The sequence below is a fragment of the Neospora caninum genome, chromosome VI (genome assembly GCF_000208865.1).
Source record: "Neospora caninum Liverpool complete genome, chromosome VI".
Classification (NCBI taxonomy): Eukaryota; Apicomplexa; class Conoidasida; order Eucoccidiorida; family Sarcocystidae; genus Neospora; species Neospora caninum.
In genome coordinates, this window is record NC_018392.1 from 2,959,064 (window position 1) to 2,986,714 (window position 27,651).

The 27,651-nt window shown below is 54.5% G+C and overlaps 5 protein-coding genes across 5 annotated transcripts; 3 read left to right on the forward strand and 2 right to left on the reverse strand.

Moving 5' to 3' along the window:
- Positions 1-508: 508 nt before the first annotated feature.
- Positions 509-2,272, forward strand: NCLIV_018960 (conserved hypothetical protein; the record flags this gene model as incomplete). The annotated part of the gene is made up of 1 exon (XM_003882090.1): positions 509-2,272. The coding sequence occupies one exon, from the start codon at positions 509-511 to the stop codon at positions 2,270-2,272; it is 1,764 nt and encodes a 587-aa protein (XP_003882139.1).
- Positions 2,273-4,057: 1,785 nt separating this feature from the next.
- On the forward strand, positions 4,058-11,584 carry NCLIV_018970 (conserved hypothetical protein; the record flags this gene model as incomplete). The annotated part of the gene is made up of 7 exons (XM_003882091.1): positions 4,058-4,139; positions 4,845-4,991; positions 5,559-5,592; positions 6,313-6,381; positions 7,020-7,577; positions 8,120-9,470; positions 9,860-11,584. The coding sequence occupies 7 exons, from the start codon at positions 4,058-4,060 to the stop codon at positions 11,582-11,584; spliced, it is 3,966 nt and encodes a 1,321-aa protein (XP_003882140.1).
- A 1,720-nt stretch (positions 11,585-13,304) lies between these two features.
- On the reverse strand, positions 13,305-14,330 carry NCLIV_018980 (conserved hypothetical protein; the record flags this gene model as incomplete). Its single annotated transcript, XM_003882092.1, has 1 exon — positions 13,305-14,330. The coding sequence occupies one exon, from the start codon at positions 14,328-14,330 to the stop codon at positions 13,305-13,307; it is 1,026 nt and encodes a 341-aa protein (XP_003882141.1).
- A 2,356-nt stretch (positions 14,331-16,686) lies between these two features.
- On the forward strand, positions 16,687-18,613 carry NCLIV_018990 (putative 16S pseudouridylate synthase; the record flags this gene model as incomplete). Its single annotated transcript, XM_003882093.1, has 4 exons — positions 16,687-16,755; positions 17,081-17,266; positions 17,488-17,553; positions 18,167-18,613. The coding sequence occupies 4 exons, from the start codon at positions 16,687-16,689 to the stop codon at positions 18,611-18,613; spliced, it is 768 nt and encodes a 255-aa protein (XP_003882142.1).
- A 2,434-nt stretch (positions 18,614-21,047) lies between these two features.
- NCLIV_019000 (putative adenosine transporter) lies at positions 21,048-22,781 on the reverse strand (the record flags this gene model as incomplete). Its single annotated transcript, XM_003882094.1, has 2 exons — positions 21,048-21,937; positions 22,274-22,781. 2 exons carry the CDS (start codon positions 22,779-22,781, stop codon positions 21,048-21,050), a joined length of 1,398 nt encoding a protein of 465 aa, XP_003882143.1.
- Positions 22,782-27,651: the final 4,870 nt, after the last annotated feature.

Genomic DNA, 27,651 nt, shown 5'->3' on the forward strand with positions numbered 1-27,651 from the left:
TAGGACTGTCTTTTTTTCCCGTCGTGTTTTCATGACAGTCAGCGTCGAGCGAAGGTATCAAGCGGACCCACATAAGCCGGGCACCGTGCGGTTTTCCTCTGCACAGGCCTGTGTGTATCTGCCCGTAAATTTGACAGATGCTGCGGGTAACATTGGGGCTTTCCGCATTCTTCCTGCATGATGCTTCAGGAGCTGTCCTCCTTCCAAGGCCCGCATTCGTCTGTTTCGTACAACCGTGAATGGGTCCACATACGCCGCAGGTGTTACCGGCAGTGCAGGTGCGTGTGGGTGATGTGGCCCCCCGGAAGACTTCCGAAGAAACGCTTGGGGTTTGTGAAATGAAGAAGAATTTATTCTTCTTAAAACAAAGTTCTAAAAAGCAACCGAAAGGAATTTCAGGTGTGCAACTCGGGTTTCCGACATCTGCGGGAGCATTGCAGAGAGGGGAGCGGAGGAGCTGAACCGCCGAGCTAACTGTGCGGCTGCTCGATTTTCCACCGCGACATTGATGGCTTCTGTGCAAGCGCAGCGAAAGGGGGAGCTTTACCCCATTTTGAGGTCTTCTACTGATGCACGTGCTCAGCCAAATGCGACATTGAGGACGGCAGTGTCTCAGTCATCTACTGCGCGCCCTTCATCTTACAACAACGGCGGCGGACCTCTGTCACGGATTCTGCGTCCCGGTGGGCAACTAAATGGCAGTTGGCAGTCCAGAAACACGCTACCTAGGCACCGGGGGGGTGATTTGCGTCAGAAAGAACATATGTACCAAAGCAAGGAAGCACTAAGGGACGGTGGCAACAAACAGGGTAACGCCCACGTTCAAAACTTGTGGAAAGCGGGCCAACCCAGTTCTATCCCGCGGACCGTAGCAATGACGCCAAGCAAGCCTGGTTCGCAGTCGACCAGCTATGCAAAATCACAAAAGGGGTTGGACGCTACTCACAGTCTCGCTCTTCGCAGACTGAGGGTGAGTGCAGGACATCCTACGGTTGCAGAGGCGTCACCTGCTGGAGCAATCAAGCCTTCTCTAGGTACGTCGTGCCCATTGAAATGCACATTCTGCGGGGCGGAACTGCTGACGCGAAAATATTTCGCATCAGCGTGGCCTGAGTTCATCATGTGCGCCAAGTGCAAGGATGGGCTGCCCACGTGTCACGTGTGCCACCGCAAGGCAGCTCATGCAGAGCACACAGACATCTGCTGGCTTCCGAGCAAGTTTGTGGGAAACAAGGAGTCATCGACGACGACAGGACTTACTGACCAAGAAAACCGAAGGACTTTATCCGGGGGTTGTCACAGGCCACCGGCTAGTATCGGGGGCCTCAATCTTTGCAGTGAGTGTGTCTTGTTATTCCCCGTGGTTGAGGACAAGCAAGTCAACCGACTGTTCAAAGAGGCAGTCACGATTCTACGCAAGGAGGCAAGCATTTCTTTCGACGATAGTCGTGTATTCCATCAGAGTAGACTGGTCGAACCGGCCACTGCATCTGGACTGGCTGACAAGAACGGATGCGGGGGATTCCCGTTCCCAGTTCATGCGGTGGATCTGGCATCTCTCAAGACGTCGATATACGCGAAACACTCACTTCACGGCGGACACACCACGTTTGGGCGATGCGAAACGTTGGAAATAATCGAGAGGCAGACAAACCCCCCACTGGTCTCCAGAATGCGTGCAGTGAGGCAGATATTGGTGGCCAAGGGTTTGCCAGAGAGTGTTTTCTTGGCGCATTTAGCCCACGAGTTAATGCATGCGTTCCTCTGGTGCTCAAGTAACGGAGGACACGCCACACCTTCCATTGACCTTGCAGTGGAGGAGGGTCTGTGTAATGTGATTGCTGCTCGAGTGTTGGAGCTTCGAGATGCCCAGTTGGCGTCGAGCGAAAAGCGTAGTCTCGTGGGTGAACAGAGCTGTACAGCTCGTGCTGGTAGACAGTCGGACGTGAGTCACGCTCAGGAATCAGGAAAGCGGTCACGTACTTCTCATCTGACCTCTTCAGAGGCGGCAGCAAATGTAGCGCTGATCGCTTACGAGAGGAAGGTCATTGCGGTGCGCCTGTCAATGATGTCAGAGGATAAGGACAAAATATACGGTGATGGGTATCGAGCTGTCAGGAGGGCTGTCGAAGCACTTGGTATCAAAAGGGCCCTTCAGTTGGTGCGTACGGCAGGCAGTTCTCTCGAAATGTTCAAAAGGGCTGTCTTTGGCTCATCAATTCTAGCGCAGACGCACAACATTGCGGAGGTGGCGTGTTCAAGGGCTTGCTAAAGGGGGCTGTTTGATGAAGCGAGTGATGTCGCCAGTGGGTCCCTGTGCAGTAGTATTTGTTCTCCTTCCTTGTAACGAGCAACACAGGAGCGATACGCTTCTACAAGCATCCACGATTAAGTCGACACGTACTTATATGTGAATTATATACAGTCATATTGCAGGTTTTTTTACAAGGCTTCCGGTGCGTTTGACGTCGAGTTCACGACGAGAAGGAACCGCCGTTCATGCACAATCAGTGCATCGACTTTTATTACCCGTCCCGTGAACGGCCGTTGGCAATGTGTTGCTGTGCCTATTCCCCTGTTGGTTTTTTGAAATGTGAATATCCGGGGGAAATTGTGGGTATGTGTGTAGTGGAAAGTGAACACCCCACATGTTGTTGATGCGTGTGCTCGCCCTCAAGATGGACGATCCCCTCTGAGAGAACTGAATGACTCCCGCAGTTGCACGACCGATTTCAGGTTGCTCGATGTAAAACGCTTTGCGATCGTTAAGCATTGTCACTGGTCAGACACCAGAATCACTGGAACAGGTTGCAAAAGAGATGCAGCTGGAACACGGTGCATCCTGCAGCGGAGAGGCCCACACATTTAACGGTCTTGAGTCCTTGCTGGTTCTAGGTCCACGGAATAGTCATTCTCTGCATCAGCGGAAGTACAGTGGCACAGAAAATCATGTGGCGCCCTCTAGCGTATAGCTAGAATCAGAGGACGTACGGACCTGCTGGAATTGCCGTTAACTTGCCCCGCCGCTCGGCGCCCCTGTATGCCAAAAAGCTGGCTCCCAGCTTGCAGAACGTGGTGTGCGTTTGTTTGCAGTAGAGGAGGAGAGCTTGCCTGTGCGTCAAAGGCTACCGCTCGAAGAGAAACGTCAGAAAGACAGCGTACCCGCTGTCTCACAAAAGTGATTAAAACAGAGAATCGCCTCCAAATAGGTTGAATACGCATGCATACACGGCGAATGAGTAGAGAAGTTGGACATCAGTGTTTCATGCAACATTCTATCCGCTGCCGAACCTGTCATCCGACGCAGCGAGAGCACCTCTCTCCTCACTGGTCCTTCCCCACTGAAATTGCAAAGAATTGCTAGTTTTTTGCCTATTTCATCGAGGTGTTTTGTGGTCGACATCCTGTCGAGCAGAAACTTCGATAGTCTCGAGGCAAAAGAAATGCGGATTTAGAAAAATGGTCTCCACACCGTCTCGAGGAGTCAATGGGGGCAGCTTCAAACTCTACCCCAAAGCGCGGTGGCAGCGTGAATGGCTTTCTCTAGCTCCTCTTACCTCCTTTTCCGTTTTTGAAGTGGATGCGAATCGATTGAAAAGATTTCCTTTCCGTGATCTTCACGAAAGTTCCCTTTTCACCGGGAAACAAACGTACTCCCAGTGAGAGCAGGACACCGGTGTGTGTGCGGATTCAAACGGTTTAGTCGTAGTTGTGGTCATCCATTTCAAGAGCCTGAGTTTTTGCTGTTTTGCGGTAACCGAAGAATGGACAGACTGCTTGTCTAAGACGTGCTGTCTCGGGCGTTCAGTCGGTTTCCGCTTCGGTGGTCTTCGGTCCCCTTCCAGTCTTCTTGGATGTACGGGACGTCTCATGAGGTACATTCGCGATACTCCCGTTCGCGGCGTGTGCCTGTCACGATGATCATGGGGATCAACTAGCATTTAACTATTTCCTTACCTGTGTTAGTTGATTACTGTTAGCATGCCTCTCAAAAGGGATATGCGTCCTGTGGAGACAGGTTTCTTCTCAGAAATACAGATTTCCGCCGCATCACACGATGCAGTCCATTACGGAGTTTGCCGTCGAGGGAGGCATATATCGTCCGCTGCAGATCGATTCTGACATTTCATCTAAAGAGTGTAAGTTTTGTGCGAGCTCTCTGTGTAACATGTCAATTTCCCTTGGTGGAAAAATTTTCGCTTCATTTCCCATCCGACGGTTAAGTCAAGAAGCCGATGCCTTTTGATGAAGTCCGCGTTTCTGTTTTTTTGAGACGCGGCCTGCATGAGACTCTGCCAAGGGTGTATGTCGAGTGACTTCGTTAGCCAAATGCGTGTGCCAGGAACTGAATTCGTGTCGCCTTTTGTGCATAGTTTCCCTCGGATTTCCCTTCACGCCCAAGATTCTGGCTTCATTTGGACGTGCTTTTCTGCTCCCTTTTCTTGGGTTTTTTGCCTTCGTATACACGGGCACTCCGTTCAATGCGGCCGCGTCGGAGAAAATTTGATACATGTCAACTACATACTATGTAATTTACATACTATTTAGTTTTAAATGCGTTGGGGCAGCTGGATACATCTGCTTCAGCTCAAGTATGTCAACAAACCAGTTCTACCCTCATCCATATATCTATTTACCCACCTGCATTGTGCGTTGCGGATAAAACACAGCGGGCCACTGGCAGAATTATTGGATTCAAGGTGACAAATTTCACACCACGCTGTATGCAGGGTTTCATCTCGTCCATCCCGCTTTGTGTTTCACATACCTCTTCACTGCGCTTGCCGTGGGTTCTGTGTTAAAAGAATGTGTCCGTTCTCCGCTTTTGTGCTGCGTTCTCACAGTGGAGGAGGCACCGCGGGGAAACACGACTGCAGGAATAGGGACCTTGGAAGAGCTTCATCATCATATTTTTCGGCTCCTTGCTAACACAGCAGATCCCCACCGTCTCGCGCGGACGAAGCGCCTTCTCGAGCGCTATGAAGGAGAAGGTATGACCGTGTATGCACATGCATATGCCCCAACCTGCGTGTGTGTTTCCATGGGTGCACGTCTACAGATAGATACGTATGTAGACTCTAAATATAGAACAATTCTTCATCTTTGTTGGGAGCCTTCCAGTCTCCATCTGTTTAAGCAGCTGCTGGAACAGGATGCCAGCTTTGGCATACCCTCGGACAGCTGTGTCACCTCATGAACATTCACGCACACTTGCGTGTTCACACTCATGGATGTATATATATATATATATATATATACTTTTTTGTCCACCGTTTAGTGCATTTGTTTTTCGCTGCAAGTGTGCCAGTGGCGGTCGCGAGTACGCGTGTATGTGCTCCTCCCCCTCAAATGTGCGGCCTTTCCAGACTGGCGACTGTGGAAGCAGCGTTTTTCCCAAGACGAGAGACGGGCGCAATCGTATGGCCGGTCAGCAGTATGGAAGCATCCAGGGTGTTTCCAGCTGCTGATTCTCACATGGTCTCCGGGGTGTTGTTCTCCTGTGCACAACCACCCGTGCGAAAGATGTTTTCTTATGCCTCTTGACGGGCAAATGGCAGAGGCGCGTTTCTGGGTCAACGAGGAAACAAAGGAGTAAGCAGACACGGCAGTACACTTACCTGCAGCTCGGTGTCTACTTGTGCTCCTACATATTTGTCTGGGAGAATGTGCGAGAGGACCGAGGCAAATGAGACCCAGAAACCCATCCTCTTTTGGCATCGTGGTGCGTGCCCTCTTCTTCTCGCTTCATTCCAGTCCAGAGACATATTGTCACACATACCGTGAAATTGCCGCGAGGCATGCTTATCGGGGGCATAACTGGCGGGGAGCTTCTCTCGGGTATTTTCCGTCTCTTGTATCTGCCGTTGGCCTTCGCGTCTTCGGGCTCAAGCGACATGTCGAAATGACCAAGGCGTGTATTTTTGTGTTGCCCCCTCCTTCCTCTTAGGTGTACGGAGATTTGTCGCTCGACGATGAAAACGCGCAAGGCATATTGGATTGACGATTCCCATGGCTGGTGAGAGACAGCAGAACGAACTCACGAACGCTTATGAAACGGCCCTCTACTCCATCGCGATGCCGTCTAGGGTTTCAGGTTTGTGTACAAATCCCCAGTTCCTCCTGCGCTTCGCCCGAATGTCTCTTAATATATACATATCTACGACGGCGAGTGTACAGCACTCTAGGTTGAGAATGCGCATTAAGAAATCTCGCTGTGCGCGGAATTTGGAAAATAGACTATTCTGTCGGGCGTTCCAAGGTGAACCTATCTTTCATTGTCTTTACTTGTTCTTCCGATCGCTGGCTTTTCAGGCATGCTGTGATGAATCTCGGCGACGTCGATTCAGTGTCTCTCCATCTGTACATTCCAGAGATCGTGAGGTAACTTCGAAGTGGAAATCCTTTTTTGCCCCTCCCTCGCTGGACTGTGTTCAAATGCTAGGGAACTCGTGGCTTCTTCCTTGTCTGAAGTACTTTCGTTTCGGGCGGTTACTTTCGCCCCAGACCTTTCTCGGAGGTGGTGTTTGCTAGGTGTGAACACGTCTTGCCTCGCCTCTCTGTTCAGGGGCGGCATTCATCGTGTGCCGAGTTCCCTCGGGGATTTGCCTCTGCTGTCTGTTTCTTTGTCGGTGTTTCCCCTCTTCTTCTCCGTCAACACTCGGTTCGATGATCATGTCTCACAGTCAGCCTTTCCGTGTATGCGTGACTTTCCCTGTCACGGCATGTGCCTCCTTCGTTCCGTCGCCAGAACTCCGTGTCCTTCCCTTTTAGCGTCTCCTCTGTCGCGGTTCCGGGCTTGTTCTGACCGGCCTGTGTTCCAGGTATCTGTGGCGTATGTACACCCCGGAGCTCCCGCCCGCGCTCAAAAATCCCGCGCACAAGAGGGCTGTCTGTTTCGTTCCGTTTACACGTTCGACACACACACACACACGATTTCTCCGCTTGTGCGTGCTTCCTTCTGGAGGAATATCTTTGCTGACCTCTTTCGCCTTTCATTCGGCGTTCCTGCTCGCTGCCAGGTGCAAAATTGTTAACCCCCGCACTCACAACATCACCTGGACGACGTGTTCTGCAAAAGCCCGGGACGCACCCCCTGCAGTCCACCAGCGCCTCCTCCGCATTGTGGCTTCGGCGCTCTTGGATAGGAGTTTTCATGGCGACTGCTACTCTGGAGCAGAAGACAACGTCTCTTCTTTTTCTCTCTGTCTTCTCTCGGCGTTTCAAAGGGATGATGACTTTGAGTGCAAGCGACAGACTGCGCTCCCGGTTGAGGAGAACGGGAGAGGCACGGAGTCGGGGTCGTGTGCGCGACGGGTTTCGGCGAAGACCGAATCAGAGAGGAACAAGATCGAAGGACTTTTCGGCTTTGAAAGAAATGCTGCGCCGCTTGCCGATGAGGCCGTCTTGGCAGTCATCCGGGCCATCGTTGAGTTGTGCACTGACGAAGGAGAAGCCACAGCCACGCAGGACAGGGATGTGAGCAAACATGCCGCGGCAGGTGAGAGGCTAATGCTGGATGAGAAAGGGAATCCCAACAAGAAGCGACAGACATGGGGAGCGATGGGCTGGAGACGAAAGTAAGGGAAGAAAACGCTCATAAGGAATGCACTCTCCACCGTAGGAATGACGTCGCGCTGTCGGGAAAAGAGACAAGATTGGTCAGTCCCCTTCTTTAGCGTCTTTTGCCTCAGCTTGTGTCTCTTTTGCGTTCGCTGGTTGCTTTTGATCTGCCAGTTCAACCTGACTCCCGCGCACGCTACGGCTTTCGCGTTGGCTCGCGGCGGCGCACAGTCAACCTTTCTCCGACCGTTTACTGGCGATGTCCGGAGCTTTCCCCGTCATCTTCTGAAGACGAAAGCTGTATAGACAGCAGAGATTCCGCGTTTCGCGTATGGGATGGATGGCGCCAGGGCCCTCAGCTGTCCAGAGTTGCAGAGCTCTTGCGACACCTGCTTCTCCCCAAGCGGCCATGCTCCGAGACGAGTACCGCCTCGTTCACTTCTTCGTCTTCTCTTCTGCGTCGTGCATCGCTCCTTCCGCCGTCTTCGCCTTGCTCTTTGTCTTCATGCTCTTCGTCTTTGTGCTCTTTGTCTGCTTCTCTTTCTTCCTCGGTCCTCAGTTCAAGCGCCGCTTGCGAGATTTTCTCTTACGTAGACGCCGCGATTCTGGCGCACGTCGTTCACTTTCTCCGGCAGAATGAAGCGGAATCAGAGGCGATCACCGAGGCGCTGACAGCGGGAGAAACTCTGTGTGCCGCTGCCGCTCGCGTCGCCTCCCGCCGATGTGCATCCGGCAACACGTATTATCGCATGCGGAAAGCGAGTGTCGGCGCTGGAGAGTCAGCGGAAGCCGAGGAAGAAGGGGGCAAAGAAGACGCGTTTTCGGAGGAGGGCAAATGGGCAGAGCCAACGAGGACGAAAGACTTTGTGCAGAAGCTAGACGAAAAGGTGCTCCGTGATCTGTTTAATTCTGCCTCTCCTGTCTCGTCTCGTCTCCCTCCTCTTCTCCCTTATTCTTCCCTGGATGAAACGTCGGCATGCCAGAGCACGCTCTGCACCCAGGGGGACGAAGACGGAGAGGGCGAGGGCCACGAAGAAGTGAACGAGACACACGTGGCAGAAGGGAGCGCAGGGGAGTACACTCGAGGAGAGAGACAGGAAAGAGATACGGCAAATGAACAGAGAGGACGGCATGGAAAGCTCGAACTCGAAACTGAGCTGCGCGAAGAAGAGAAAAGGCACAAGCGGAGGCGCCGAGCACCTCTGTGTGGTTTCTGGATGCACAGTGAGGTGTGGGCGTACCTTCATGTCTTTCATCTTGCTCGCTTCAAACCTTCTCTGTCGGACGCTCCTGTAACGCTTCCCCATCGTTTGGTGAACGACCGCAAACTCCCGAGGCTGAAAAGTGGGCTCCAGTTCTCTCCGTATTCCTTTTTCCCTTCCGTTTCGATTTCATGTTCGTGGCCTTCCCCAAGCGGAGTGCCCGCTTCTGGTCCTTTCTCTGCCAAAGGAGGTGTCTGCATCTTCGTGTGCAGCGGATCGCCATATATTCGAGCTCTCCATGAAGCCTTTGCGCTGGCTGGGTTCGCAAAAAGCGGCCGTATCATCGAAGTCCATCAGATGCCGGACAGTGGGGTGATGAGTGTGGCATGCTTGAGAGCGAAGATGAGAGAAGTGAGGGAGAGCGAGAGAGAAGTGCAGATGAAGAAGGAAAACGCGTCAAAGAAAGAGATGGAGAAAGGAAACGGGGAGGCGAGGAAGGTCGCGCATGGGGAAAGGCACGAAGAGGGAGACGACGAAGACGAGGAAAGACAAGATAGCTGTTCTTCGTTCGTCATCATTGCCTCGGCGGGCCGAAGCGGAACTCTCGGTGGATTCGACGATTTCCTTTCTCTCCGTCAACTCGCGGATGAAACAGGCTCGTGGCTGCACATCGACAGCCTGGTCGGCGGCTCTTTCCTCTTCCCTAGGGTAAGCCCATTTGTCCTCTGCAGACAAGGGGGTGCGCTCGTCGTTGTGTAGGTGTATCTGGATGCAGACCGTTTGCACGGTGCCTCCCCATCCGTCCTGTTGCAGTGCAGGTGCATGCCAGCCACATCCGCACCTCCGTGATTTTGGGTGTTATGTACATATATACAGATCTACGTTTGCGCATCTATATCGAAATGTATACGTGCGTATGTATCTCTCCCTATATAAATATATATGTAGATTTGTAGACAGAGGTGTGCCGTTGCTCTTTATGCCAGTGCAATGGTTTCGTCATCGCCCGCACGAAAGCGTGTGGTCAGTCCGTGCCGCTTCTTCCCGGTCATCCTGTGCTGCCTCGTCCCCTTTTTCTCGGCTTTTTTTCTTCTTAGGAAAAGCCCTTTCAGGCGCTGTGCGCCGGGATGGGCCTCGCGGACTCGCTCACATGGAGCGCGCATGCCTTCCTGACGGCGTCAGACGACCCGACGTCTCCGGTCGCGTTTTTCTGCAGACAGGACACTGTCCCTCTCATTCTCGCCTTGGGTCACTTGTCTTCGTCTTCCGCGTATGCAGCCGCGTCCTCTCCCGCCTCTTCGATTTCTTCCTTCGGTGGAGAGCCTGTGGTGCGGCCGTCTCGAGGAGCGGAGATTGGCTGCGGGTTCCCGCTGTGGTGTTTCTGGAAGAAGTTGGGAGACACCGGCGTGGCCAATCGCGTGCGGCAGGTGTACCTACGGTGTCGACAGTTGTCGGGCCTTCTTTCGAACTTCCCTAAGCGCTTGAAGCCACCCGCGTTTCCTGCGGCGCCTGCATCGAGACTCGCGACGGAAGAGCGCATCCACGAAGGCATGCGCTCGTCAGAGTGTGCAGGGGTCACACGGGGGGAGAAGAAGGGAACCGGTGAGCAGGCCGCAGCAGGAGAAAGCGAGCGAGGACAGAAAGGAAGCCACAGGTTGGGTGGAGATGAGAAGGAGGAAAGGAGAGGGGAAAACACGGAGAGAAAGGCGAAAGGGCTAGCGAGAGAGAACGACGAAAGAGCGCGCGAAGGAACCGAACACGGGGCGCGTCTGACGAGGGCACAGGAACCGGGAGAAGACAGAAGAGAAGAGAGAACGGAAGGAAATCTGGCAGAAGAGGAAGAAGATTCTTTGGACGATGAAGCAGGAAATTACGATACGGCTCATATCCTCGAAGAAGACCGAGCCTTTGTGCGAGACCACGAAGAGGCGGTGGACCATCTCGTAGATGCAGCACGAGATATAGTATCGAAAGACCCAGGGGCTTTCTGTCTTTCTGTGGTACCGAAGAGTTCCGCTTCTGGGGATGCACCGGTACCTCAAATGGTGGCGCCATCGCGTCTCGGAGGTCGCACGGATCCGAATCGCGGAAGGTCCGCTCGTTCGCCAATTTCCGTTCATCGCGCGCTCGATGAAGATCTGGACGCGGGGACAGAGAAGCTCAATTCTTTCTACTCAGGAACTGCTGCTTTATCTGAAACTGAGCAATGCAGTATGAGTGAACCACTCAGTGCTTCCCGGACCTTCTGCGACGACACCGCGTGGGCGTACACCCCGGGCGCCTTCTGTGTGAAGCAGACAGATCGCCCGTCGAGCTTCTCGGTCTCGTTTTGGTGGATTCCTCCTTATCTACGGGGGGAGGTGCTGTCGAGGAAGACACTCACGTTTTGTAGGGCGACCTGTGAAGAAATTCGATTTTTCGTGACTCGGATTTTTTATCTCCTCTCTCTTCTTCTTGAGCGCGAGCGCGCGGAACACAAAAGAAACGAAGAGCATGGCAATGCCGTCGAAAAGGAGCTCAAAGGAAGTGGAGACGCTTTGAGGGACCGAAAGTGGTCAGGAGAGTCAGAATTCCATCTTTCCTCAGATGCGCTGTCCGTGAACCTCGTGGACGATGGCAGTATCACAAGCGCAGCTACTCTGGAGGACAGCGAGGAGTCGAAGAGTTCTCTGTCTCTTCCTCCTTCCCTTTCCGTGTGCATTTTAGATCCGCGCGTATGCGAAGGAGACCTCGTTGCTCTTCTCTGTCTCATCAATCGTCTTGGCATGCTCCTGACTGGAACAGGGACGGCGAATGAGGGAAGAGGTGCCCGGCTTATGTAACCGATCGTTGGAATCGAATTGCGGATTTTGCCGTGTAAGCGTCTGTATATATATCTGTGCATATGCAGATGCATCTGACCGCGCATGTAGAATACGGAGAGACTCAAGGGCTTTGCCTATAGATGCACACGTACACGTGTACAATTTTAAAGATTAGTAGCTAGATGCGCGCATAGATTGATTTTGATGTATTTTCACATGCATCCTGCCATGTAAGCGATTTGCGTGGTTATTTGATCTTTTTCTTTCGGGCCGCCGGTGTTCTGGCGAATTGCTAGCGCTGAGATGAGGCAGATTCAGTCCTGTCAGAAAATATCGTTATTAGCCGATGGCGTATCTGCCTTGAATCAGTCATCTTCCCTCAAGGTATAGAGGTGGGTGTACAGGCGCCTCATCAAAGGGGCGGAAAGTGACCGGGTTGCGCATCGCCTCAGGCGTTTCTTGGTACGTGAAGCGCTGTTCCTTATGTCCCGTTTCACATCGCCGGACCCGACGAAAAGAACGATATTCTACGGGGACAAAACGAGAAAAGCAGTAACAGGGAGGGTGAAAGCCAACGCTGTTCAGTATCGTACCGTTGAGGAGTCCTCTCGCTCTTGCGTAAGAGATTTGTGCGCCTACGTTTGTTTCGTTTGACATGGGCGTCTTTTGAATCGTTATTGGAGGCCAGTAAGGATCCTAGCCACGTGTCTGCCACTTTTTTCGGGGCCTGAGTTTCGCGTTCCTTTTACAAGCGTTCAGCGTCGCCCTTCGGGAGGCATACAAGGAATCGCACGAACTGCGAGTTGACACACATCACACCTTCCCTCTCGCAGCCGTGCCACGAGCTGCGCGACAGAGCTAAAAGCGTTTAGCGGAAGCGTCTGCTGCTCAGGCTGCGCCCTTCCTCGTGCTGGCAGTGAAATAGGACAGGTTCAGTCGTGAACTCGGTCTATAGCTTTGGTTCCACGCCTTTTTCCACAGAGCCTACTGAGCGGTTCATCTCGAGGGATACTAAAGAAATCGAACGACAGGAAACCCCAGAAGTCTTTTTCTTCCAGGAAGACGCTAGCGAGCACTCACTGCCGAGTTACAGAGGGATTGACAGACAGAAGACGGAAATGAACGGCTCTTCACGCCTATGCGGATCTCTGACACACAGGTTGTGTGTCCATCGCGTCAGTGACAGAGAGATATTGTCAGCGCACTCCCAACGCTGCCGTCGGTGTCTGTACACCCGCGCCAACTGTGCGTATTCCCCCTCAAAGGAGGGAAAAGAGAAGTGAGGGAAAGCAGCGGAAACTCGCCATCTGCTGCCGCTTCCAATCGTCGCTCGATGGCCTTCACTGAGAAGGCGCGGCCAAACTGTTAGATCGGTTAATACACTTTTAGGAGCCATGAAAGAAACACATATACCTACGTATTTCTGGCTGCATAGATGGAGGCAGCGGCGCACATTGAGCTAGAGATCCGCCGAGGAAATGGTCTGACGATGTGGAGGCCACATGGTTCAGCTGCATGCCACGTCGAAGGAGGAGAGTGCAAGGTTAAAAACAAAGGAACGTTTGCATCCCAGCACCGAGAACCTTAGGCCAGGCGCCAGAGCAGGAGAAAATGACGGCAAACGTATCTCGCAGATACCGCTGCCGCCGTCACCGGCGCGATTTCGCACGAGAACGGAAAGCGACAAGAAATCAAGGCGACGAGGCAAGCAGCCGGATCCTCAACAGCGCGACCGGAGTTACTCTGCCTCGGCGTGCCGCCGCACAGGGACAAGGTCGCGTTTTCGCTCTGTTTCGAGTTTCTTTTTGTGTCTTCTTTCTTCGACTTTGGTGCGGCGCTTCGCTCCGCCCGCTCGTCGTGCATTCATTTCTTCGCTAACGAGTTTGCGCAGGTCTCTGCGGCCGAGGAAGAAGGGTTTCTTTGCAGTTTGTGCGATTTTGTCACGCTCGGCCTTGGTGACTCTCTGGCGGATGTCCATTTCGACGCGGCGGCGCAGTCGCGCCTCGTCCTGACTCTGCATTTTTTGCAGTTCGCGCCGCGCGGCTTCGCGTTCAACGGGACTCACCTTCGCTCGCTTGCCTCCGCCCCCCTCGCCACTCCGCCCCGTCTTGACGACTGTCTTCAGCGTCTCCGTCTCCGCCCGCCGCATGTCGTCGAGAAACGCGTACGCCTGACTGACCATGCGTAGGTTCAACGGCCCACAAGCCTCGCTGAATCGCGGATCACGGCCTTTTTTTACCTCGCTTTTCCCCTTTCGGCCCTGGACAGCCAGATGGCGCAGCCGCTTCATGTGCATTTTCATCGCCGCTTCTCGCGCTGCCGAGGCAGCCGCGACGGGGACGGTCCCTGCGTGCACCTTGGCGTTTCCAGGAGAGCTCGTCTCGACTCCTGCGTCTTGGGAACTCGCAGATGTTGGAACCCCCACGGGCTGAGACAAAATGCGCTGCGGCCGCCGAGAAGACACCTCCATCGGAGACTTCTTGTTGCCTTTCTTGACAACCTTCTTCACTTCCTTCGCCTTCTGTGGACGAGAAAGCGTCGGAATGGAAGAAGAGACAGCAGTCTTGTGGGCAGAGCGACCCGCCGGGACAGAAGACTCCGTCCGCAGACCTGAATAGCCGCGAGAGGAGACTGCAGACGACGGTTTGTCGCTCTTCCCGAGGCTCTGCTCTTCGCGAAACCGCGCCTCCAACAATTTGAGTTGCTGGAGCGGCACTGCTCGAGCAGCTTCAACAGACGCCGCTCGAAGCTTCTTCGCTCCCATTGTAACCACAAGAAAGAACGGGTTTCCTGTCGACACGAGAGAAAGCCTACCGTGCCTTGTCTTCTCGTTCCTTCACTGCTTCTCCGCCTCTTTGTCCTTACCTCGCTCCTCGCCTCCCACTCGAGTTGCACATCTAAAAGGGTTTACACCAATATATAACTGTATGTTTATATATATATATATATATATATATGTATTCGACTAGAGATGAAGAGATGCAGAGAAACTTCGTGCATCTGCATATACTGCGACTCGGCGAGAGAGGTTTTCTCTTCTTCGGCAAGAGATCTCTGGGGAATGTGCGCTTCTCAAGAAGCAGTTCGGCAGACGAATTCAACGCACGAAAACTTTGACGGACCGGGTTCTTGAAGAAAACAGCTTCGGAAAAGTCGAGCGTCCCGCTAGGGACGCGTTCACCCTCGGCTGGCCGCCAGGCGTGGAGACCTAGCAGCCTTTCGCGGGGATCACAGAGAACAGCCGCGATTGCGTCTCGAAAAACGCGCTTCTCCGGCTCATACGCGAGCATAGTCTCCCGAAATTTTAGACGGAAACGTCTCCTTTGCTCCACGAACCAGCGCAGAACTCGATTCAACGCTAAACGGGGAGCGCGGGCACGAGAGAAAACAAGGCCTGAATGGAGGAAGAGAAAAAAACGAGGGAGACAAGACGACTAAACAAAGGCCTCAGAGGCTTCTCGGTTTCCTCACAGTCGGAGAGAGAACATCTGTTCGGCTGAAGGACATCGATGGCTTCGCTTCGAAAAAGCGAGGACGCATGCAGTTGCGGAAAACGCGGTTTTCTTTTTCGCGGACTCGCGTTGAGTGTGTTTGACAGCAGCAACACCGAGCGAGGAAGACGCACAGAAGGTATCTCTCTCCTTCGTTCTCACATGTGGTCACTCCGTTTTTCCTTTGTCGTCCTGTGTGACTTTCTTCTTCCTCCAGAGGAAAAAAGAGTCTCCAGGCTTCTCTTTGACGCCATCGAGAGACACTGTGAAAAGAGCGATGGACGCGCCCGTCGCCCGGCCCAGGGGCCGAATCCCCGGTTATTCGGGGGGAAGAGTGCTTTATGCTCCCTACTCTTGAGCCTTCTCTTCTGCGGGCGTTCCTCCCGTCTGCCTTTTCGTGTCTTGTTGCTCCAAACCTAGCCGGCGTCTCCGGCCTTTCCTCCTGTCTGACCCCCTGACTTGTTCCTCCCACACAGGATGGCACGGGCTGTCCCTCTCTGGCGAGGAGGCAGAGAAGGAAGAAGGCGAATGGAGACGGGGCTGAGCACGAGGCGGGACGGGATTGCCGAGACGTTCGGCGAGACGTCCCGACGGAAGAACTCACGAGAGAGACTCCTCGTCTCCCTTCGTGCAAGCTGTGGTTATCTACCTGCCGCAGAGTGGCTCTCGAGTTATCTCGCACGCTCACAGTCTCCTGTAGACCGTCTGTCTTGGAGCATTCGAGGGGATGAATTCTCGGCCTTGTCGTGTTCTCGCCGGTGCTTTCCGCGATACGCCTCCTCCCGGCCTCTCTGGTCCCTGTCTTCGTCTTCGGGCCCCGCCTTTTGCGCGCGCGTCTGTTCCTCTCCTGCCGCACCCTCTTCTCACACTTCTCTTTCTTCTCGTCTCTCTTCGCCGTCTCTCTCGTTTTCTTACCCCCTTTCCCCCTCTCGTTCTCCTTTTTCTCCTCCGTTTTCGCATGCTTCTTCTCCCTTTTCCTATCGGTCCCTCGCGTCCCGTTCGTCGTGTGTTGCTTCTCCACGGATAACTTTTGAAAAGCGCATGCCGCAAAGAGAAAGCCTCGGAGACCGTTCCGACGTTCCAAACCGTTACGAGGGCGCTCTGGGCAGATCTTGTCCTCGCTCTTTTTCGCTGCTTTCTCCCTTGCGTCGGGGAGAAGATTGTTCTCTTCCTCGTTCAGCCCTACCGCCATGCCTGCTTGCTCCCCCTCTCACTTCCGCGCTCTCGACTGTGCCCGACGCTCGGTCTTTCTGTCTTGCCCTGCCGGTCGAGTCCCCCCGTTGTCTTACGCGGTCTTCGCGTGCGTTGTCTTCGTCTTCTTCTGAGCCTCGGTTACCAGCCTCGCGGGCTGCCGTCTCGTCGGCAGGCTCACCTCGTCCGAATTCCTCGTCCGAGTCTCTCTCCGAGTCTCGGAAACGAAAATCCTCTTCGTCCTCTGCCGGCCCTGACGAGAAAGTCTCGCTCGCGAAGCTGTGCACGGAGAAGAACCTCTGTTCTCGCAGAGAGGCAGAAAACTTTTGTGTTTTAGGCTTGATCAGTGTGGACGGGCGGCCGGTAGAGTCCGGCCAACGTGCCGTGTATGTACACCCGGACAGCCACATCGAGCTTCTTCCCCGAGCGCAGCGCATCATGGACACCCGCCTCACGGTGCTTCTGAACAAACCGATGCACTACCTCTCTTGCCAAGTCGATCGGCAGGTGCGTTTTCCTTGCGGTGTTTGGCCCTATGCTGGGGATCTCCTGCTTTTTTGTTTCGTCCGACCTTTTTTTGTCTTCTGTTCTGTTGTCCCTGTCTTTCGCTGGAGTGTGTCCACAGACTACACTTTCTGCGCAACGCGGAACAGGGCGGCGCCTGTCTGCCTTACATTTAAGGGATTCATGGAGATGCCGAGCGGCAGTCCCCATTCTCGTTGCGTCGGTGTGCAGAGCTTGCATGGCCTTGTTTGCCGGATTCACACCGTGCTGTGCTGGCTTTCTGCGGCCCCGTCGCAATCTCCCCTTTCTTCTCCACTTTTTGCCGCAGATGGGAGGCGGTCGCGGCAAGCCTCTGTGTCGCCAGCTCCTCGTTCCCGAGCGTCGCTGGGAAGCACCCAGCCAAGGCGAGAGACGGCGCGAGGTCAAACGCAACTTGTCTCCTGCGAAGTGCAACAAGTTGGTCTGTGCGGGCAGACTCGATGTCGACAGCACAGGCTTAACTGTCTTTACACAGGTGAGAAGAGGCGCGCAAAGACACAAGGCGAAAGAGCAGAAGTCCGAAGCGCCCTCCTTCCCGAGAGTCACCTCTCGCCGTGTCCCTACGCGATTACATGTGAAGGGAACACAGAGGAACAGAGGAGCGGAGACAGTGCGCGTGCGCATCCACGAAGCAACACGGCATTTTCCTCTCTTCTGCTATCTGCCTCTTCTCGGCTTATTGCACTGCCTGCTCAGGACGGTCGCCTTGCGTCCCAGATAGTCGGCCCTGGAAAGAGAGTGAGCAAAGAATACTACGTCGAGGTGAGCGGCAAAGCGAAAGACCCCAAAGCGTGTCTAGCCGATCCGTGCCTTCCCTGGCGGCAGACGGATACACAGCATACGCACCTATATATACATATATATATATATGTATATGTATGTATATATATGTATATATATGCATATGTATATATATGTACGTGTATATGTAGGTATGTGTACAGGCATATTTGTGTAAAGCATATGTATTGGCAAGGAAGAGGCAGGCGAACAAGCGAAGCGAACGGCCGGAGGGGAAGACAGGAGAAGAAAGGAAGGGACCGGACGCACAGAACTGGAAAGGGCCGGTGAACGTAGGCACAGGAAAGTGCATAAGGGACGGGATACCACGACGCGAAGGGGAAGCGAAAGAGCGAGCACACCGGGGAGAATGGGGCGAAGCGCGGAAAGGTAGGAAACTGCGAAACGGGCCAAACACAGAGATTACCACCCACTCCCACTTGACGTCAGCTTGAGGGGAGAGAAACCGCGAACTCAGCACACGCGAATCGGGTAAGAAAAAGGAAGACCCTGCGTTGTCCATCTCTGCTTCCTTCGTAAACGTCGTCCTTGCTTTCTTCATATATGGGCCGTTTTGTCCCTGCGCTGAGGACAGGTCGATCTGCCAGTCTCGGTTGGCGCGTTGACCCTTCTTCGTCACGGGCTTTCTCTCGACGGTCTCGAACTTCTCCCCGCCAAAGTTCGACTTCTCCCGCCTCTTCGTGACGCCTTCTTCGCGTCTCTGCCGCCCTCCGGAGTTTCGACTTCCGCCCCTAGTAGCCCGACATCCCTGGCCTCTTACGCGTTTGCCGAGGAGAAGCGTGTGGGGAGCGCAGAAGACACGGGGGCCGAGGGGAAAGACGAGAGTGAAATATGGGTCGGAAGAACGACGCGTTTGTCCATCGAACTCCTCGAAGGAAGACACAGACAAATCCGGCGCATGTGCGAACTCGTCGGCCTTCGCGTCTTGAAAATACACAGAGTCAGAATTGGAAAGATCTCCCTTGGCGCCCTGCCTCAAGGACGATGGCGGTTGCTTCTCCCCCACGAATCCTTCGTGTAAAAGCCCCGACACTCATGCATCCACTTTTCAATATATATATATATATGTATATATGTATTTATATGTTAGGATGCAGTGCAGCCGCTTGTGCGTGAGGTGGTTCATGTGCGGGTGTAGGGAACTCGGAACTCCGGGGGTAGCGTACGCCTGTTTTTTGCCGACTCTTGGATCTCTGGAGTTTTGCAGAGGGTAGTCCGGGGCTCGTGCGCATGTGCCAGTGAGTGCAGCCTCAGACATAAAAAAGACAGTAACCGCCCACCAGCAAAGCGTCGACTTGTACGTGCGTGCCGCGTGAGGCGTCCCCGGCACACCGAAGGCAGGAGTCACACAGGTTTCGCACAGACCCCAAGGCGACACAGTTCCTGCGTGGAAGGGAAAGGCTCTGAACGATCGTGCTGACTACTGCGTAGGATTTCAAATAGGACCGCGTGTCCAGGCTCCCTTCCGCCATCCCCACGCGCATTCCAGAGAGGACGGTAGGAGACAGGCTGTAACCGGCCGCTCAGGTGTGCAAGGCACAATTAAAAGTGTGGCGCTAGCGAACCTATCGCAGCCGTGGCCGACTGTACTGTCGGATTTCGGGACACGTGGGTATGGCTTGGTCGTGGCTACACGAACGGCTGGTTCCAAGGATCCGGGTTTCGACACGAAAGTTGCGGCCTTTCCAGGGGGTGTCGTTCAGCTTTAAAATGTAAAGAGCATCCTTTCAGTCACGTCGCCGGTGCGACCTGGGGATTCTTTGACGCGAGTATCTATCCCGGGCTGGCGACACCTGCGGTGTGTCGCTGAAGCTGTTCCTCTGCTCCTTATATAGTGCCTTCTTCTCTGTCTGCCGCTCTTTAGCCTTTCAGAAATGCCGCCGTACACCCGAGGTCACCGGCGCACCTCGGCGCCTGACGCCCCCGGGGAATGCGCACTGGACAGTCGGAGCAATTGAATTTGCATTCGCAGTCTGAGTTAATGCGGACACCACGGAAAGACATGGTACAGTAAGTCAATAGGAATCCAAAAAATAATTTCCCCACTCTCCCGCTCCTCTTCGCCAGTACACTCGGACAATCTACCCGAGACGCCAAAACAGATGAGAAATTGGGCATACAACTTGACCCGTGCACACGGTGACAACTGTAAAACGCTAAAAATCGTATACTTCAAGTGGTTTGTTTTGGACACGAGCTCCGCTCTCGGCGTTCCTGCCGCGAAGGCGCCCAAATTGTGCCGTCTGTTTTGCGCCCCTGGAGAGATGCACTTTTTTCCACGGAACAGGTAAATCCAACTGTGTACGCAGTCACGTTAGCTCCGCGACACAGCGCGGCACGTGTGAAGTGCCCAGCCCCCCCCCCTCTACGAAGACAAGTCTATCTACAGGCGAAGCGACGGGCGCTCGCGCGACACCGTCTGCATGTAACAATACAAAAAGGAGGTGCTCCCTGCACGCGCGCGGGAGCACCCTTTTGAAATAATACACGTCCACAAACCCACACGTGTGTGGAGCATCTTCGCAAATAACGGTTACCTATGTTTGCACACACCTCTGTACATTATAATACGCGCGTTTCTCCTGCATAGCGTTACCGACATACGTCGCATTTTTCTTTTCCACCTTGGATGGGTTTGCCACGTCACCCACCCAGTGCCTCTCTGCCAAGAGATATCTTCCGGACCTTCGCCTTCGTCGCCCCTTTTTGAGGGGTGGAAAGGACCGGCTTTTGGACGCTCACACCGAACAAACACACGGACTTACATGCCTGTGTACACTCACACACGAGTCGGCTCAGCGCACAGATATCCAGGCGCAGCCTCGACTCTCGCTTCATTTGGCGGCCCTGACACGCGTGTTCCTCCACTGTCTCCCGTGATCGCCCAGACTCCCGTCCCCATACGGAAAAAGGTTCCCGACACGCCTAGAGTCGGCACTCTGAGGCAGCCTCTAAGTTCACTTGGACGGCAAACGGGGAAAACGTTATGCCTTTCCAGGTGACGCAAACATAAGCTACAGTGCGGCAATGTCTTTGTCATTCCGAGACAAAGACGTCACATACGCAACTGAGTCTACACAAAACGTTTCCGGCCGTGAGAACTGAGCGGTCTGGTGAGGCGGAGGTGAACAAACCGTCATTACAGAAAGGGCTGCGACTACTCACGACAAATCAGACAAAAGCATTGTCCTTTGCCCCCAGCGAATGGTGTCACCTGATGCATCCACGAGAGCCCGATCAGACTCGCAAACGCGGCGCACGCTGCAAGCATCTCCCCCACGCCTCCGCTCGATCCCGAGAGACGAGAAGTGTCGCCGAGTCGTGGCACGAAAAATGCGTGCGTTCGGACGACGCAAGCTTCCCGTCCCAAGACCTCGCGGTACCGTGAGAACCACGGGGGTGCCGTGGACACACGACGGGGTGTGCAAGGAATCTCAAGTGCGTTTCGCTTGCACTTAGTAAGCAAGCGCGAGGTACAGACCAGCGAGAATACCAGCGCTCAGGGACAAGACGCTGAGGGGGGCTGTAACACCGCGCTCGCTCTCGCGGACAGACGTCATCGAGTAGACGAACCCGAGTGTGCAGAACCAGCCGTGGGTGAAGGCAAAGAGAAGCATGATGATGAAGTAGAACCAGAAGTCGTTGACGACTTGGGTGTCGTGCAGCTTGTAGCCCAGGAAGAAGGGGACGTAGAACACAGCTCTCAGCAAGGCCAACGGCACGACCAGCTTCGGCGGGATCATGGTCCAGGAGAAGTACTTCGGGCAGAGTTGGGACAAATCCGGGAAGAATCGGCCCACGAATTCACCCAGGGCGTAGGCACCAAAGAGGATGATGAAGTGGTTGGCGATTTGCTGGTTGTAGTTCCATCCGACCGGCCCGATTCTGGGGAAGTTGTTGAGTGTGATGAAGAAGGTAACACCAATGTTCAGGAAGTGCGGCGCGGCGCACAGCAGGAAGACCCGCGCAGGTCGCTTCTCCGTGCCGTCAACTCTCTCGCCGCTCTCCACGTCCACCGTCGACGTGTGGGCGGTGCCTGCAAAGGTGCCGTCATCTTGGTGCTCGTATTGCGCCTCGCGGTCTCCCTTCTTGCCGTCCACGGCCTGCATCGCCTTGTCGCCCTTGGCGCCGACATCCTCGAGAACCTGGCGCTCGAATGGGGACTGAGCCCACGGCTTCTTCAGGATCACCAGGAACATAGCGAAGTAGAGAACAGAGAGGCACGCCGCGAAGCAGTACGAGGCCCAGGCCATCTTCTCCACGCCTTCCGGGGTGTCCAGATCGAAGCAGACGAACGCGAAGAATGTGTTCCAAACGAACGAGAGGATCGCCGCCAGACCCTGACCTGCAAGAACAGCACGTGGCCAAAAACGGACACAATTCGAAGCACGGCGGTGCACACTGCCAAAACTCCGTACCCTCCGCACAGCCGACAGAGACCAGATTCTTTTTCGGCAGACACTGCGAGCAGGAATACGCTTACATATATGTATATATAGATATAGATATATACTGACACATACCGGGAACGGGAACACCCGATTCGGCTGCCGCAGCACATGCCGACGCAAACACACATACACCGTGAACGATAAAAAGACAGGTGGACCGATAAAAGAAGCGCGCGGCTGCTCAGACACAGGGGCGTTGGCGGGACGCCGTTTGTGGCGTGTGGACGTACCTGTGGAGATGAACCCACAGAAGTTGTAGGGCAGAGAGGCGGCATACGGGAAGCCTCCACCCTGGAGAACGCCGCATCCGATACCGAGGAAGAAGCAGCAAATATGCATGCAGGCAATTGCAGCTGTTTGCGGCAGGTAGACGACAAGCGGGGTGAAGACGACGAAGGTGACGACATTAACGGCAGCAGCGTAGTAGAAGTACAACTTGTTCGGGCCACCAGTTCCAAACTTCAACAGGTAAAGCTGGCAAAACACACAGGCGAGCTGGAACATCGCCAGGAGTGTGTTTCCCCACTCCTCGCCGGAGAAGTAGTGGGTACTGAAGTACGGGTTCAAGTTTAACGTGATATTCCATGCAATCAGAGAGTTAACACCCACAAGCAAGAAAAAGGACGAGGCGAGCAGGAAGTCGCCGCGAGACAAGGCCTGGGGCCCTTTCGCGGCGACGGAGCCTGCATTGCTCACTTGCTGCGATGCAGCAGCAACTCGATCTTCAGTGGTACTCATTTTGGAATGACGAAACAATGGAAGACAAACAACCCCGCAGGGAATGCGTGACTCGCTCCGGAGTCAGTCGCGCGCAATCTTTGAACGTGTGATGAACGCAACAGCGAAACGGCGGAGAACTTCCGCGAAACAATTAAAACAAAAGCGTCGAATCGACTAAACGGTACAACGGTGCTCCGACAGAGGCCGCCCACTGCAGCCACCCTCGGAAACGGACGCGAGGAGACGGGCAACCGAAAGCAAGTCAACGGCAGACGATTGCGACGCGGGGCGACCGCAGACAGGGTATACACCACGGCGTCGACTGCGCTTTCCGCAGTATATCGGACACGCCGCGTTTACGAGAACGGAAAAACTCAGAAGAGACAAGTGTGAGGGACAGACGAGAAGAGCCAAAACGACTTGTGTCAGGCTGTTCGCGAAAGAGAACCTGGAACTCGTGTTGCTTCCGGGTGCTTCCGAAAGCGAGTTCTGCGTCACGGGACACCAACGCGTCAGGTGGGGCGAAGCTATACGACACAGAGAGGCGGGAGGGAGGCGAAGAGAAGGACGCCTTGAGAGATGAAAACAGAAGTGAACAAAGTACTTCACACTCTCCGTGGAGATTTTCTGTTCTGACCGTTGTCTCTATGAACCTTCCTGCGGTAACGCGGCTCAATTTCACCCCCCGGCGACGATCCCCGGACGGAAATGGTGACGGGTAAACCGGGGTCTCCCCCGCAGTTTTTCCTCCCGCGGGTTCGCCCACGTACTGCACTGTTCAGCTGATATCCCCCGCAGGTAGAACGGGCGGAGACAACAGAATGAATTCGATGGCGGCGGTGGGGAATACCGGACCAAATTGCGGGGAAGACGCTTTTTATTCCGCTGATCATGCGGGAAGGTGGAGCGTGATGTCGAAGGCAACACTTGCGTAGGCAAAGGCATTCGCCCACACAACAGGGTCTGGACGTAGACGTCCACGTCCTGAGTCGTCCCACCTCTCTGCCCTAAAAGACCGGGCTGACCGAAGTACGACAGACTGAGCGAGTCCGCGGGGTAGAGCTGAAATTGCTGCGGAGTCATCCGGAGATTTAAAAAGGAAGTAGGTATAGTCGGAGAATATCCCCTAGCAGGAAAGCAGCATCTGCATTTCGCTTAGCGGCCAAAGCCGTGAGGGCATGACGGCGAGGCAAAACCTGTTGACTCCAAGACAGAGGCACCTACAAAAAAAGCAAGCCAACAGGGACGTCTCTCTGTTGTATTCGAACAAGCGCAGCGGGCGGAAAGGGAGCACCGGAACGATCTGAGGAGGAGGGACGCACAGAAAAAACTGAGAGGGTCGCGTAGAAGCCGAGGATTTTAAAACAGTGGAGGGGTTAGAGGCTCGAGCACCCAGTCAAGTGAGGAAGGTTGGTTTGCCGCCACGTGCTATCTGAGATTGAGATTTTTACTGGCAGCGGTGCCTCCCTGTGTTTTTGCTGGGCGTGAGTCACCCGCAAAGGTGACGTCACCAGCGGTAGAAGAGGCAGACACGTCCCAGTCAAATTGGGCAGAGTAAGCGCACGAACCTCCTAACGAAGTGTAGCCGGATGTCGAGTGTCTGCGTGCTGCATCTGCAAACTCGAACACGCATCGCAGAGGTGTCTCGGAGAGTTTTCACTTTCCAGGATGAATACCACCACTGCCACATGCTCTGCGACGGCGCGCGAAGTCAAAACCAGCTCTACGTGAAACGCAATCCAACAACATCGACAGGAAAAATAGACTAATCGAACGCGGCGCAGGGAGTGTATCAATTTGGGAGAGATCTTGCGCATCCTACCAAGAGTCATCAGCAAGTCGGCAAAACACCCAAACGTATCTCAGATTAGCATGAGGCGGCGGGTTCCGGCAGTCACGGCCAGCAGCCTTCAGAGGTTCGTACTCCTGGAGGGAAAGTCCTCAGGTGTCCAAAAAGGTACGGGGGCTCATACTAGACCAGAGTTGACTCAAGTAGAAGGGAGGATCCTTACTGTTATTATCTATGTTCTACGTGTTTGTGCGTGCATAACGTCTTAACGCGCTGTGCGTATTGTGCTCTCCGCCGTTCGCGGGGCCCAACCCCGTGGAAGCGTCAACTGCCTGCTCACGCTGATAGGCATTGGCGTCCACCACTGCAAGTATTGCCGTCCTTACTCCTACACAGCCGTGCGAGGTGTAAGTGTGAGAATACATCTGCGTGCGCTGTATTTCAATGAATCAATGTGTATCACTGTACGTAAAGCCACACAGATGCGCTACAGTACGCTCTCGTGTTGACGCAGGCAAAGACCCTTATCTGGCAGACAGATGACAGATTCCAATACTGTCCATAAAACAAAAAAGTAAAGGTCTGCGTGGACAAGTCAGTGGCATATGCTGACGAGAGACGCCGTCGAGGTAGACCGAGGCCTCCGGCGAACTGGGCCACTCTCAACAGCAGGCACTTCAAGAAACGCCGTGCGCCCTGTCTATGCCCTCCTCAGACACCCCGCGCGTGAGATTGACGGAACATGGGGTGCGTCTGCTGTTTCCGTGTAAGCCGCCCTGTCGGAACGGAAGCCGCCCCGTTTTCGCACGTCTTCTCGGCGCTTCCAGGGAAGTTTTCGCTTTCCGGAAGGCTTTCCAGTGAACGTAGCAAGTTCGACAACAGCCTCCGGAGGCTCTTTCGTTGTATCACGTAAGGTCATCGCATCCGCGTTTTTTTCGTAGTTCGATTCTTTCTCATCGGCTAGCAACTCGGCCACTCCAGTTCTGCAGTATCTCGAGTTGCAGGGTTTGCTGGATGATACACTTCTCAGGGAAGCGGGCTGCCGCCTCCTCTACAGGCAGAGGGGCGCTGCGTCCTCCGCCCTATAAGATTAGAAAGGTGAGCTGCGGCTATCGTCCAGAGCCCTAATTTGCTGAGCTGGACCTTGTTCTGGATCGATAAAGTGTCCCGGAAATTTGCTTTGACGCCGAAGGGAATCCTTCAGCTGGCCCGTAGTCTCCACATAGGGCATGCAGAGTGTGGCGATTCTGCTGGTTTTGCTTGTCCCGCTGGATGCGAATGTGGGAATGCATCCTGTCGCTATCGAGGATATATCAGGTCAGAATCGTCACCAGGAACTTACGTGTTGTGGTCTTCAAGCACCGACCACTAACTTATCGGTACATGAAGCCAACCTTGTAAACGAGAAAATCGCGAACCGTGTAGCGCTTCAATGTGCAATTTTAAACCGCATACGCATAAACCGTTCCCTCGTTACTGTGCCCTTCTGCGGCAAACGGCGGCATCGCACTCGACTTCAACACGCTTAAACCCGCTACGACAACAACTCCTATCGCCGCTGCCTATTTTCAACTAGAGTCATCTCCACTACCTGGTAACAGAGTGGTGTGCCAAGTTACAGTGAAGACGAGACCCCAATGCGCTGGAACCCGCATTGTTTCTGCAAGTCTCCGACCACCGAGTTGATTGCTTTGAACGGAAACTAGGAACTCGTTGTCACTGAGCGGGGCCGTCGCCGGGTAGCAGGTAACAGGGAACCGCGGGTAATTCCCGTGAGGTTCCCGTGCGATCTCGCCTTCTACGCTTTGCTTGTGTTTGCAATACCCCCCGAGGTCCCGAACGAAGAGACGCGCAGAAAGAAGGAACTATCGGCTGTGGAACGCTCGCTTTTGACCCGTAGTCTCAAACTTGCATTGCTCACCCCGTTTCTCTCGGAGGCGGCAGTTCTGGTCTCGGGGGCATGCACGTGGCCGCACGAGTCGGGACTCACAGCTCGAGCTCCGGGTAACCGCTGCGCGCGTTCCTTTGCAGTGCCCGAAGGAGCGCTTACCCTTTCGTTTTTTCGTTCTTCTTGCCAGTAATGCCCGATTTCCCTTCCGTTTACCGCCCGTTTCGTTTCCCTTTAAGCTGTCCCATCTACCGCCACAGGCTCCCCTCTCCAAAGCTGGCGCCGACCGCGCTGCTCCCGGAGCAACTGCACTCGAGCTGAAGCAACAGGGGTATGCTGGGGCGGCTGGTGGATCGCGCGTTGGAAAAGAGAACTTTTTTCGCGTCGCGTTCGTCTTCATCTTTTGTTTTGCAGAGAGGATTCTGCCCGCTCCTGAGACGAATATGAAGGACTCTTGCCAAGCAAAGGCACCGGGTTAACCCTTACCCTGCCTCTACGCCCGCGCTTCCCCCGTACGCGTTCCCGCTTCTGTCACTCTCGTTTGTTCTGAGGACCGCTTTTCCCTTCACCCTTCTTTTTCCGGTTTCCCCTGTTCTCCAGATGCCACGACTCTGCGACTGTCTGCTGGGGCATCCCCTCTAGTTTCCGCAGCCGCCACGCGGAAGGGTTCCTCGCCCCGTGGAGACGGGCACCGGGGGCACGTTTCTTTCCGGTCTCTTCCAGTGCCTACAGCCTTGCAGAACCAAACTCGCAGAACATTTGAAAAACTCTAGTGCGGCAGGTTTTGTTCGCGGTTCCTCTCACTTTCCTCCTTGCATCGCTCTTCGTTCCCTTCCCCGGCCTCGGTGCTCGAAATCTCCCCGTCCCCCTGGTCCAGAGACCCCGGCGCACGGGCGGCTCACAGCAGACTGAGAAAAAGCACTCGAGAAGAATGCGAAAAAACGGCTCTCAGTGACGGTTTAACCAGAGCCGTGAGGTGAGGCGCCCCAGAAACGCGGAGAGACGGACACTCCCAGGCTTTCCATGCGCTGCTCTCACCGTGTCTCCGGTCATATCGCGCTCTCCGTTCTTCCCCCGCGAACGAAGATTTTGTGCGGCGCCGCGAGAAAAGCGCGTTAAAAACGCATTCGTGTCGGAGCCGAGAGCACTGCGGCGGCCCACCGGCCTTTTGTCCCGCCGCCTTCGTCTGCTTCCGTTCCTCCGGGACCCAA